Genomic DNA, 13546 nt, shown 5'->3' on the forward strand with positions numbered 1-13546 from the left:
TGTAAAAGTAAAATTGACAAATATATTTTATTAAAAAAGAAAGTTGATTTGTTATGTAGTATCCATGTACATACTTTTATTTGTGACCTAGTGTATGTATTCTAGTTATTTCCTGAATGAATCATCTGTATTGTGTTTATCCCAAGAAATTGAATACATTGTAATAGATTTTTTTCCTTCATAGATGAGGTTTAAACCCTGTTAAACATGAAAATGTATGATTTGTAAAAACAAAAAATCCTATTATACATGTATTATACACACATTTGGTGGTTATCAAAAACCATAGTCTGAAAACATATTGCCATTCTGTTACAATTCAAAACAATCTAAGCCAGAGCATAATAGTGAGAGTAATTTTATTCAGGGTTAGAATTGTTGCTGCATGCGTAAGACTGAATGAATGAAATGTGAAATATATGATTCTGTCCCGTGTCATGCTCCATACAGGTTGGTGGAAACAGAACAAATCTATAGTGATAAGATGGTAAAGATACAGTATGAGGTAGGATGCATTCATAAAGAGCGATCAAATGGACTGTCGATCTTACACAAAAGGATTTGTTGTACGATCTGAAATTGCAATTTATGAATTGTAGATTTTAATTGTTGTCTGAGATGACTGTAGTATAAGATAAACAATTATTGTTCATATTTGTTTTGAATTATTAGTGTCCCTTCTGTAAATCAACCTCAATAAAGATATCCGCAAGGATATGTTTGTCAAAGCAAAATGAGTAGGTTTTATTTGCATTTGAATACAGACAGTGTAATGAGTAATTTAGCAGACACTTATCCAGAGCAACTTAGAGTCAGTGCATTCAAGTAAGACAACCACATATCAGTCATGGCAAATAAAAAAAGCAGCTTTCTGCAAAACCAGTGCTAGTAAAACTGATTCATTATTTGAATTATTGATTCATTACATTCATTGATTACATGTCAATGTAATCAGGACCCAGGAGACTAATTTACTGGGATTCTATGGCTGTGTTTACACAGGCAGCCATATTGTGATCTTTCTTCTACATTATTGGTCTTTTGACCAATCACGTCAAGTATTTCTCAGAGCTGATCTGATTGGTCAAAAGACCAATTAGTGAAGAAAAAAAAATCAGAATTGGGCTGCCTGGGTAAAAGCAACCTTAGCAATTATATAGGAGACGGTAGGTTGTTTTGTCCCTCGTCAACACAGACGGCAGAGAACAGCAGAGCTCCATCACATCTATCTTACAGTGCAACCCCACCCCAACTACACAAGCACCAACTACACAAGGATAGGAATGATTGTGCTTTATCAATATCTACCTATTAGCATAGTGAGGCGGCAAGTAGCCTTGCGGTTAAGAGCGTTGGGCCAGGTTGCTGATTCAAATCCCAGAGCCAGCAAGGTGGACAAATCTGCCATTCTGCCCTTGAGCAAGGCAGTTAATCCCCAACAACAACTGCTCCCGTGGACATTGATTAAGGCAGCCCCCCGCACCTCTCTGATTCAGAGGGGTTGGGTTAAATGCATAAGACACATTTTGGCAGAATGCATTCAGTTGTGCAACTGACTAGGTATCCCCCTTTCCATTTAATATGCAACAGGCAGTCCGCAAGTGGGATATTTTGTCCTCCCAAAATTTTAAGTTCTTGGTTAAAAAATAATACTTTCAAATCACCAAGAAATTCATCTAAAAATGATTTTGATTTAGGAAATCTCATTTTGGGTTTAGTTGTGGTCAATCTGCAGTGCACAAATTATTATAATTGTGTTCCAACCCCCCAAACCATCCACTCTGACAAAAATCAGTGCGTGCCTGAATCTAGTTACCTACCCCTGCTATGTGTGCGGTAATTTAATTATTGATGACATATCACAATGTTTAATTGTTTGGTGTCTACTCATTGTTTTACGTACAACATTAGTCAACAAAGTTATCGATGAAAGAAATGTGAAGGATCCTAAAAGTGCATCCCTGTGCAGTACCTGAGGTAATAGTGGATAAATCAGTCTATACTTCAAGTGAGGTTTGATTGTCACAGTATCATGTTGAGTTTCCGGTTTGGCAGAGAAATCCAGGGCTACATTTTCCCCTGCAGGGGGAAATAAAAAGAGGATAGAAACTTAAGTGTCTCAAAGCTAAAACCAAGAACAAATCTGGGTGACTTTGCACATGTCAATAATCTAAAAATACAGAACAAGGAAGTTTTTTACTCAAAGGGAAGATTTGACAAAGCAAATGTAATCCCAAGGCACTGCTCGCCCCATATGAATATCTCTCTAGGGAGAGATTTCTCTCTCCTAGATGACGGTAATACTTATCCCCTCATTTTGTAATCTTTTGTCCTGGCCGACAGCCTGTTTTGAACAGCCTTTCTCCCCTGACTCCCTGAGAGTGTACAACCGGTCTACACTTTAGGCTACCAACAAAGGCCAGACTCTGATGCTAGCCTCGGCTGGCTGTCTCAGGTGTTGCCTGCTCCCGAGGCGCAAAGTGCTGGGTAACGTAAGGCATACCTGGGGGAAGACATTAGATCCTGGCCCTCACAGTGTGGTGATGCAGGCCCTAGGGCTCCGGGTGCTTCTACGGCCCAGCAGGTGCAAGCGACTCTCGGCCGTCAGGCAGTAGGTGGTCCTGGGGCTCAGATCTGAGATCAGGAGCTGTTTGGCACAGCCCTCCATTTCAAATGTTTCCTTCACAAGGATTAGTCAGAGAATAGGCTTAGACAGAAGTGCTAGAGATATTTTGAGTTGTTAATCATAACTCTGAAGACTTCTGAATCACTTGGCAGCACTCATCAAGTTAAAAAGCTTGAAGGATTCTGTGAACCTCAACTATTTCAGTAGTTTATAACTATTCTGTGACCATTTTGTCTCAAGTCTTAAGCTCCCTTTATACCTGATGTTAACATGCAACCTTTGTCTGTGTATGTAATTTGCATACACAGAGGGACAAGGACATCTGGTTACAATGCAGACACAGTGGACAGATAAGACACCTTTTAATTACCAAGTGTAGACGCAACAAACCTTGATAAGAAGTGATTGGATCATCGCAATCAGATCCCCAAAAACACGTTAGCGCAAGGTATAAACGGGGCATTTGAGTTAAAGTTGGACAATTCCATTGTTGAGAACAATTGACTAATTATAAAAAATAGAAGCTAGTTACCTCCTCAACATCACTCTGCATGAGGTGTATAGTAAATGACATTCTTTGCAGCCTCCTCACACTGATCCAGCTGCCATTAGATCTCCTGTGGGGAGAGCGTGGAGGCTTGAGCTGGACCACAATGCCTTTCTCCGTCACATGAAGTTTCATAGTCGGTGGGCTGACAGAGGCTGCAAGATACAGAGGCCAAACCACGCTGTCTAGTAACGACAGCTCTGAAATTGTAAATCCTTGTTTACATAAAAGACTTCTGATTACCCATTTACCATGGATAGTAATGAGAAGCACTTACTCTCCCACTTAGGGTTGAATCTGGCAGATATGACCCATGGTGATTGGTTCCCTGAGTGGGCTGCATGGACCCTGGCGTAGTACCATTCTCTGGAGTCGGATGTCTCCTTGCTCAGGTCACAGAGCAGCCGGCTGATGCCATGACACTCCTTTGCATTGGTCCACAGCTTCTCCCCATATCTGAGGTGGGGAGAAATTTAAGGAATAATCTGAGCCTGTATTCATAAAGCGTCTCAGAGTAGCAACCCCTCGGTCTATTTAATATTATTCGTCATGATCCATAAAACAAAACGTATCCTAGATCAGCACCCCTACTCTGACACGGTTTACGAATACAGGCCCAGAAATATCAATTGAAACAAAGTAGGAGAGGTGCATGTCACGTCTTGATACATGTACATTTTTTCACCTGTGTTTTACTTGTTGTAAAATGTACAGTTTTTATAAGAAAACATACTGAAAAGCATTTCTCATTTGTTTGAACAGAAAATTAAACAACAACTCCTGAATTGCAATCAGCACATGCCTAGCTCATTGTCCTACATGATTTTGAGCTATAGGACGATATAGTAAACATATGTGTGTTCATATAGTAGCCTATGACAGATTCACAAAGCTTTGACTCAAACAGTTTTGATACTCACACTTTCCACTGTACAAAGTATTGTTGGTCGTTGGTAGAGTTGGCATGTTGCTTCCAATGCAAGACATTTCTGTAGTCTAGGGAGTGGAATTTCACCTCCTGTGGTGCGAAGACATCTAGAGGATATTCTTTGCCTGAAATGGAGACCAGTGTCATAAAGCAAGACATTTTCCCCTAAGCTGAAAGAGAGATACACATTGCAGGCATTCGATATTATAACCATGCATCATGTTGAATATTAAGACGGGACTTACTCTCTGAGCAGCGACTGAGGGAGCTGTAGCACAGCAGTAGAGTGGGGATCAGGAGAGATGCCATGTTAGCTATAGCGCGGTATTATGACATACAGACCTGGTTCAGCTCTGTGCCCTTTTTAACCAACCATAGTTCCCTTTTTTAACTTCCATGAGAGGCATAGTTATCTTGTTTGTGACGTTTTCTCCGTAATAGAGATGATATGAAGGTATTATGACAGATTTAGCTCAACTCAGTGCCATTTTTAACTATGGAAGTTAAAAGTTAAAAGAGGGAACAAAAGGTTTGTGACGACACGGCACATATGGTAATATAGATAAACAAGCAGAAAATTGTAAAGGCAACAAACGTACATTTACTTTGTAGATAATATTTTGGTTTAATCCTTGTGAAGATGGATAGAGAAAAAAACTTAGTGCCAATATGTGCAATATTAACATCTGTACCGGCTACTGCACTATATATACTGTGGGGCAAAAAAAGTATTTAGTCAGCCACCAACTGTGCAAGTTGTCCCACTTAAAAAGATGAGAGGCCTGTAATTTTCATCATAGGTACACTTCAACCATGACAGACAAAATGAGAAAAAAAATCCAGAAAATCACATTGTAGGATTTTTTATGAATTTATTTGCAAATTATGGTGGAAAATAAGTATTTGGTCACCTACAAACAAGCAAGATTTCTGGCTCTCACAGACCTGTAACTTCTTCTTTAAGAGGCTCCTCTGTCCTCCACTCGTTACCTGTATTAATGGCACCTGTTTGAACTTGTTATCAGTATAAAAAGACACCTGTCCACAACCTCAAACAGTCACACTCCAAACTCCACTATGGCCAAGACCAAAGAGCTGTCAAAGGATACCAGAAACAAAATTGTAGACCTGCACCAGGCTGGGAAGACTGAATCTGCAATAGGTAAGCAGCTTGGTTTGAAGAAATCAACTGTGGGAGCAATTATTAGGAAATGGAAGACATACAAGACCACTGATAAGCTCCCTCGATCTGGGGCTCCACGCAAGATCTCACCCCGTGGGGTCAAAATGATCACAAGAACGGTGAGCAAAAATCCCAGAACCACATGGGGGACGTAGTGAATGACCTGCAGAGAGCTGGGACCAAAGTAACAAAGCCTACCATCAGTAACACACTACGCTGCCAGGGACTCAAATCCTGCAGTGCCAGACATGTCCCCCTGCTTAAGCCAGTACATGTCCAGGCCTGTCTGAAGTTTGCTAGAGAGCATTTGGATGATCCAGAAGAAGATTGGGAGAATGTCATATGGTCAGATGAAACCAAAATAAAACTTTTTGGTAAAAACTCAACTCGTCGTGTTTGGAGGACAAAGAATGCTGAGTTGCATCCAAAGAACACCATACCTACTGTGAAGCATGGGGGTGGAAACATCATGCTTTGGGGCTGTTTTTCTGCAAAGGGACCAGGACGACTGATCCGTGTAAAGGAAAGAATGAATGGGGCCATGTATCGTGAGATTTTGAGTGAAAACCTCCTTCCATCAGCAAGGGCATTGAAGATGAAACGTGGCTGGGTCTTTCAGCATGACAATGATCCCAAACACACCGCCCGGGCAACGAAGGAGTGGCTTCGTAAGAAGCATTTCAAGGTCCTGGAGTGGCCTAGCCAGTCTCCAGATCTCAACCCCATAGAAAATCTTTGGAGGGAGTTGAAAGTCCATGTTGCCCAGCAACAGCCCCAAAACATCACTGCTCTAGAGGAGATATGCATGGAGGAATGGGCCAAAATACCAGCAACAGTGTGTGAAAACCTTGTGAAGACTTACAGAAAATGTTTGACCTCTGTCATTGCCAACAAAGGGTATATAACAAAGTATTGAGAAACTTTTGTTATTGACCAAATACTTATTTTATACCATAAATTTGCAAATAAATTCATAAAAAAATCCTACAATGTGATTTTCTGGATTTTTTTCCCCTAATTTTTTCTGTCATAGTTGAAGTGTGCCTATGATGAAAATTACAGGCCTCTCTCATATTTTTAAGTGGGAGAACTTGCACAATTGGTGGCTGACTAAATACTTTTTTTGCCCCACTGTGTGTGTGTGTGTGTGTGTGTGTGTGTATATATATATATATATATATATACACACACACACACACACACACTACTGCACTGTCTGATAAATTAATTGAATTATGCAACTGGTGCCATAAAGTTGTGTGAAGTTTGTTAGAATTTTTTTTAGGATCAATGTGTGTGGGCAAATCACACCTTCGCACGAAAACAAGATAATATTATGCTGGCATGAATACTAACGTGCTAGCGTAGAGGCGTAAAGCAGTGTCATGGGTTCAGGTGTGTGGGTGGATGTTGGCTTGAGGTGTGTGTGGGTGTTGTATGAATAGGCATCTGGAACACAGGGTCTGGAACAGATAAAAAGCTGAACTTTACCATACTTCCTCAATTCAAACTTACTTCAACTTTGTAGTAATTGCCATTTATGGCAATTTGTACATACCTGTGACAAAGCATAAATGAATAAACCCCAATGACCTTGAGAGTCAAATTAGGCTTTGCAGTTGATCAAAACGTACTACCTATTGCATTTAGAAAGTGCATTATCGTAAGAAAAACAAATGATCCTACGTAGAATATCGTATAATTCACTTTATATATATATATATAAATAAAAGTATATTCTATGCCATTTTATTCTATACTAAACAAAAATCGGACAGTTTGTGTAAAAATGGTTTTGGTTGTGCAAACCCAGCTTCATCAGCTGTCCAGGAGGTTGGTCTCAGACAATCCCGCAGGTCGGATGTGGATGTCCTGGGCTGGCATAGTTACACATGGTTTGCGGTTGTCAGGCCGGTTGGACATAGTGCCAAATTCTCTAAAATGACAGCGGCTTATGGTAGAGAAATGGACATTCAATTTTCTAGCAAGAGCTTGGTGAACATTCCTGCAGTCAGCATGCCAATTGCATGCCCCCTCAAACTTGAGACATCAGTGGCATTGTGTTGTGTGACAAAACTACACATTTTAGAGTGACCTTTTATTGCCTCCAGTACAAGGTGCACCTGTGTAATGATCATGCAATTTAATCAGCTTCTTGATAAGCCACACAGATGGATGGATTATGTTGGCAAAGGAGAAATGCTCACTAATAGGGACGTAAAACAGATTTGTGCACAACATATGGAACATTTCTGGGATATTTTATTTAAGCTCATGAAACCAACACTTTACATTTATATTTTTGTTCAGTATATTTTATGAATATCCTTGTGTGACAACAATGGTAATTTAGAAGTTTTCTCAAGAAGAAACAAATCATGTGCAGGCATACAAAGAGTTAAGAAGAGTGTTTTTGTGAAAGTATCCTGACAACCTTTGACGTGGTTGCCTTGGAGCCATTTTGGGGCATCCCCAGCTGTTCTATCCCATCACTGTTTCACTGCGGCCCTCCTTTCTCCTCCTGTTGATTTACACCTGCTCCCCGTGAGAGCCAGGCTTTTGTAATGGCCCTGAGGCTCCCACTTCACATACATTCTCAGAACTAGAACAATGGGAATATCTGATTTACTTTTCACTGGTAGTAATTAAAGGCAGAGGAATTGTCTCCTCTTACTGGAAACTAGTCTAGGGGCCTCTTCCTGATGCACAGTCTGCCCATGCCATTTAGAGGAACGAGCAGGTGATAACTTAAAATGTAAAATGAAAGCAAACAGACATCCGGCGTTTCTTCCTTATTTAGTAGTAGTAGTACCTTTGTGAGGTAGCATTTCAATAAAAGCAGTTAAGGTCTTTCCTGTTAAGATCTGCTCCACTATTCATTCAATACTATTTGTTTGGCTTTGCTGAAATACCTACTTCCCTTCCTCTATGGTAGAATTTCATTGACATGAAAATGTCCTTCAGACATCCCTGCAAGCATAACAATTTGTTTGCTCTTTCAAATCTGTATTTAATATCATAGTAATTACAATAATCAATTGAATTTGCTTATATTAGATATAAATAGTATACAGTGCATTCAGAAACTATTCAGACCCCTTCAATTTTCTCCACATTTTGTAACGGTACAGCCTTTTTCTAAAATGGATTCAATTATTTTCTCCCCTCAATCTACACACAATACCCTAGAATGATTGTGTTGAGAAACAGATCTGGGGAAGGGTACAAAAAAAATTATGTAGCATTGAAGATCCCCAAGAACACAATGGCCTCCATCATTCTTAAATGGAAGAAGTTTGGAACCACCAAAGACTCTTCCTAGAGCTGGCCGCCTGGCCAAACTGAGTAACTGGGGAAGAAGGGCCTTGGTCAGGGAGGTGACCAAGAACCCGATGGTCACTCGAGCAGAGCTTCAGAGTTCCTCTGTGGAGACAAGAGAACCTTCCAGAAGGACAACCATCTCTGAAGCACTCCCCCAATCAGGCCTTTATGGTAGAGTGGCCAGACGGAAGCCTCTCCTCAGTAAAAGGCACATGACAGCCCGCTTGGAGTTTGCCAAAAGGCACCTAAAGTAATATCAGACCATGAGAAACAAGACTCTCTGCTCTGATGAAACCCAGATTTAACTCTTTGGCCTGAATGCCAAGCGTCACATCTGGAGGAAACCTGGCACCATCCCTACGGTGAAGCATGGTGGTGGCAGCATCATACCGTGGGGATGTTTTTCAGCGGCAGGGACTGGGAAACTAGTCAGGATCAAAGGGAAGATGAACGGAGCAAAGTACAGGGAGATCCTTGAGGAAAACCTGCTCCAGAGCACTCAGGACCTCAGACTGGGGAGAAGATTCACCTTCCAACAGGACAACGACCATAAGCACAGTCAAGTCAACACAGGAATGGATTAGGGACAAGTCTTTGAATGCCAGAGCCCAAACTTGAACCCTATCGAACATCACCGTTGAGACCTGAAAATAGCTGTGCAGTGACGCTCCCCATCCAACCTGACAGAGCTTGGGAGGATCTGCAAAGAAGAAAGGGAGAAACTCCCCAAATACAGGTGTTCCAAGCATGTAGCGTCATACCCAAGAAGACTAGGCTGTAATCGCTGCCAAAGGTGCTTCAACAAAGTACTGAGTACTTACGCAAATGTGTTACTTCATTATGTCTATGTCTAAAACTTGTTTTTCCTTGGTCATTATGGGGTATTGTGTGTAGATTGGGGGGGGGGGGTCAAAATCAACAGTATCTGGGGTGGCCACCGGCTGCATTAAGTACTGCAGTGCATCTCCTCCTCATGGAACACACCAGATTTGCCAGTTCCAGCTATGAGATGTTACCCCACTCTTCCACCAAGGCACCTGGACATTTCTGGGGTGGAATGGTCCTAGCACTCACCCTCCGATCCAACAGGTCCCAGACCTGAGATCCAGGCTCTTCGCTGGCTATGGCAGAACACAGACATTCCTGTCTTGTGGGAAATCACGCATAGAACGAGCAGTATGGCTGGTGGTATTGTCATGCTGGGGGGTCATGTCAGGATGAGCCTGCAGGAAGGGAACCACATTAGGGAGGAAGATGTCTTCCCGGTAACGCACAGCGTTGAGATTGCCTGCAATGACAACAAGCACAGTCCGATGATGCTGTGACACACCACCCCAGACCATGACGGACCCTCCACCTCCAAATCGATCCCGCTCCAGAGTACAGGCCTCGGTGTAACGCTCATTCCTTCAATGATAAATGCGAAACCGACCATCACCCCTGGTGAGACATAACCGCGGCTCGTCAGTGAAGAGCACTTTTTGCCAGTCCTGTCTGGTCCAGCGACGGTGGGTTTGTGCCCATCGGCGATGTTGTTGCCGGTGATGTCTGGCGAGTACCTGCCTTACAACAAGCCCTCAGTCCAGCCTCACTTAGCCTATTGCAGACAGTCTGAGCACTGGAGGGATTGTGCGTTCCTGGTGTAGCTCGGGCAGTTGTTGTTGCCATCCTGTACCTGTCCCGCAGGTGTGATGTTCATATGTACCGATCCTGTGCAGGTGTTACACGCGGTCTGCCACTGCGAGGACGATCAGCTGTGCATCCCGTCCCCCTGTAGCACCGTCTTAGGTGTGTCACAGTACGAACTAGAGGTCGACCGATAATGATTTTTCAACGCCGATACCGATTATTGGAGGACCAAAAAAAGCCGATACAGATTAATCAAGCTATTATTTTTTACATTTATTTATTTGTAATAATGACAATTACAACAATACTGAATGAACACTTATTTCAACTTAATACATCAATAAAATCAATTTAGCCTCAAATAATTAATGAACCCTGTTCAATTTTTTTCCCCAAATCAAATCAAATTTTATTTGTCACATACACATGGTTAGCAGATGTTAATGCGAGTGTAGCGAAATGCTTGTGCTTCTAGTTCCGACAATGCAGTAATAACCAACAAGTAATCTAACTAACAATTCCAAAACTACTGTCTTGTACACAGTGTGAGGGGATAAAGAATATGTACATAAGGATATATGAATGAGTGATGGTACAGAGCAGCATAGTCAAGATACAGTAGATGGTATCGAGTACAGTATATACATATGAGATGAGTATGTAAACAAAGTGGCATAGTTAAAGTGGCTAGTGATACATGTATTACATAAGGATACAGTCGATGATAGAGTACAGTATATACGTATGCATATGAGATGAATAATGTAGGGTAAGTAACATTATATAAGGTAGCATTGTTTAAAGTGGCTAGTGATATATTTACATCATTTCCCATCAATTCCCATTATTAAAGTGGCTGGAGTTGAGTCAGTGTCAGTGTGTTGGCAGCAGCCACTCAATGTTAGTGGTGGCTGTTTAAAAGTCTGATGGCCTTGAGATAGAAGCTGTTTTTCAGTCTCTCGGTCCCAGCTTTGATGCACCTGTACTGACCTCGCCTTCTGGATGATAGCGGGGTGAACAGGCAGTGGCTCGGGTGGTTGATGTCCTTGATGATCTTTATGGCCTTCCTGTGACATCGGGTGGTGTAGGTGTCCTGGAGGGCAGGTAGTTTGCCCCCGGTGATGCGTTGTGCAGACCTCACTACCCTCTGGAGAGCCTTACGGTTGAGGGCGGAGCAGTTGCCGTACCAGGCGGTGATACAGCCCGCCAGGATGCTCTCGATTGTGCATCTGTAGAAGTTAGTGAGTGCTTTTGGTGACAAGCCGAATTTCTTCAGCCTCCTGAGGTTGAAGAGGCGCTGCTGCGCCTTCTTCACAATGCTGTCTGTGTGAGTGGACCAATTCAGTTTGTCTGTGATGTGTATGCCGAGGAACTTAAAACTTGCTACCCTCTCCACTACTGTTCCATTGATGTGGATAGGGGGGTGTTCCCTCTGCTGTTTCCTGAAGTCCACAATCATCTCCTTAGTTTTGTTGACGTTGAGTGTGAGGTTATTTTCCTGACACCACACTCAGAGGGCCCTCACCTCTTCCCTGTAGGCCGTCTCGTCGTTGTTGGTAATCAAGCCTACCACTGTTGTGTCGTCCGCAAACTTGATGATTGAGTTGGAGGCGTGCGTGGCCACACAGTCGTGGGTGAACAGGGAGTACAGGAGAGGGCTCAGAACGCACCCTTGTGGGGCCCCAGTGTTGAGGATCAGCGGGGAGGAGATGTTGTTGCCTACCCTCACCACCTGGAGGCGGCCCGTCAGGAAGTCCAGTACCCAGTTGCACAGGGCGGGGTCGAGACCCAGGGTCTCGAGCTTGATGACGAGCTTGGAGGGTACTATGGTGTTGAATGCCGAGCTGTAGTCAATGAACAGCATTCTCACATAGGTATTCCTCTTGTCCAGATGGGTTAGGGCAGTGTGCAGTGTGGTTGAGATTGCATCGTCTGTGGACCTATTTGGGCGGTAAGCAAATTGGAGTGGGTCTAGGGTGTCAGGTAGGGTGGAGGTGATATGGTCCTTGACTAGTCTCTCAAAGCACTTCATGATGACGAAAGTGAGTGCTACGGGGCGGTAGTCGTTTAGCTCAGTTACCTTAGCTTTCTTGGGAACAGGAACAATGGTGGCCCTCTTGAAGCATGTGGGAACAGCAGACTGGTATAGGGATTGATTGAATATGTCCGTAAACACACCGGCCAGCTGGTCTGCGCATGCTCTGAGGGCGCGGCTGGGGATGCCGTCTGGGCCTGCAGCCTTGCGAGGGTTAACACGTTTAAATGTCTTACTCACCTCGGCTGCAGTGAAGGAGAGACCGCATGTTTTCGTTGCAGGCCGTGTCAGTGGCACTGTAGTCCTCAAAGCGGGCAAAAAAGTTATTTAGTCTGCCTGGGAGCAGGACATCCTGGTCCGTGACTGGGCTGGATTTCTTCCTGTAGTCCGTGATTGACTGTAGACCCTGCCACATGCCTCTTGTGTCTGAGCCGTTGAATTGAGATTCTACTTTGTCTCTGTACTGACGCTTAGCTTGTTTGATAGCCTTGCGGAGGGAATAGCTGCACTGTTTGTATTCGGTCATGTTACCAGACACCTTGCCCTGATTAAGAGCAGTGGTTCGCGCTTTCAGTTTCACGCGAATGCTGCCATCAATCCACGGTTTCTGGTTAGGGAATGTTTTAATCGTTGCTATGGGAACGACATCTTCAACGCACGTTCTAAATTAATTTGGTTTATATAAGGCAAAAACAAAGTGTTGGAGAAGAAAGTAAAAGTGCAATATGTGCCATGTAAAAAAGCTTACGTTTAAGTTCCTTGCTCAGAACATGAGAACATATGAAAGCTGGTGGTTCCTTTTAACATGAGTCTTCAATATTCCCAGGTAAGAAGTTTTAGGTTGTAGTTATTATTGGACAATTTCTCTCTATACCATTTGTATTTCATATACCTTTGACTATTGGATGTTGTTATAGGCACTATAGTATTGCCATTGTAACAGTATAGCTTCCGTCCCTCTCCTCGCCCCTACCTGGGCTCGAACCAGGTACACGTCGACAACACCCACCCTCGAAGCATTGTTACCTATTGCTCCACAAAAGCCGTGGCCCTTGCAGAGCAAGGGGAACAACTACTTCAAGGTCTCAGAGTGAGTGACGTCACCGATTGAAAAGCTATTAGTGCGCACCCCGCTAACTAGCTAGCCATTTCACATCGGTTACACCAGCCTGATCTCGGGCGTTGAAGTCATAAACAGCTCAATGCTTGAAGTTTAATGCTAGCTAGCAACTTACCTTAGCTTCTTGCTGCACTCGCGTAACAGGTAGTGAGCCTGC

The 13546-nt window shown here is 43.1% G+C and overlaps 1 protein-coding gene across 1 annotated transcript; it reads right to left on the reverse strand.

Moving 5' to 3' along the window:
• Positions 1 to 724: 724 nt before the first annotated feature.
• il22ra2 (interleukin 22 receptor, alpha 2) lies at positions 725 to 4437 on the reverse strand. The gene is given in 6 exon segments (NM_001281388.1): positions 725 to 2079; positions 2504 to 2680; positions 3159 to 3328; positions 3451 to 3629; positions 4094 to 4226; positions 4347 to 4437. Coding segments are annotated over 5 exon segments (696 nt in total). The 5' UTR covers positions 4411 to 4437; the 3' UTR covers positions 725 to 2079; positions 2504 to 2530.
• Between the last annotated feature and the right edge of the window lie 9109 nt (positions 4438 to 13546).

This window comes from Oncorhynchus mykiss, chromosome 20 (genome assembly GCF_013265735.2).
Source record: "Oncorhynchus mykiss isolate Arlee chromosome 20, USDA_OmykA_1.1, whole genome shotgun sequence".
NCBI classification, from domain to species: Eukaryota; Metazoa; Chordata; class Actinopteri; order Salmoniformes; family Salmonidae; genus Oncorhynchus; species Oncorhynchus mykiss.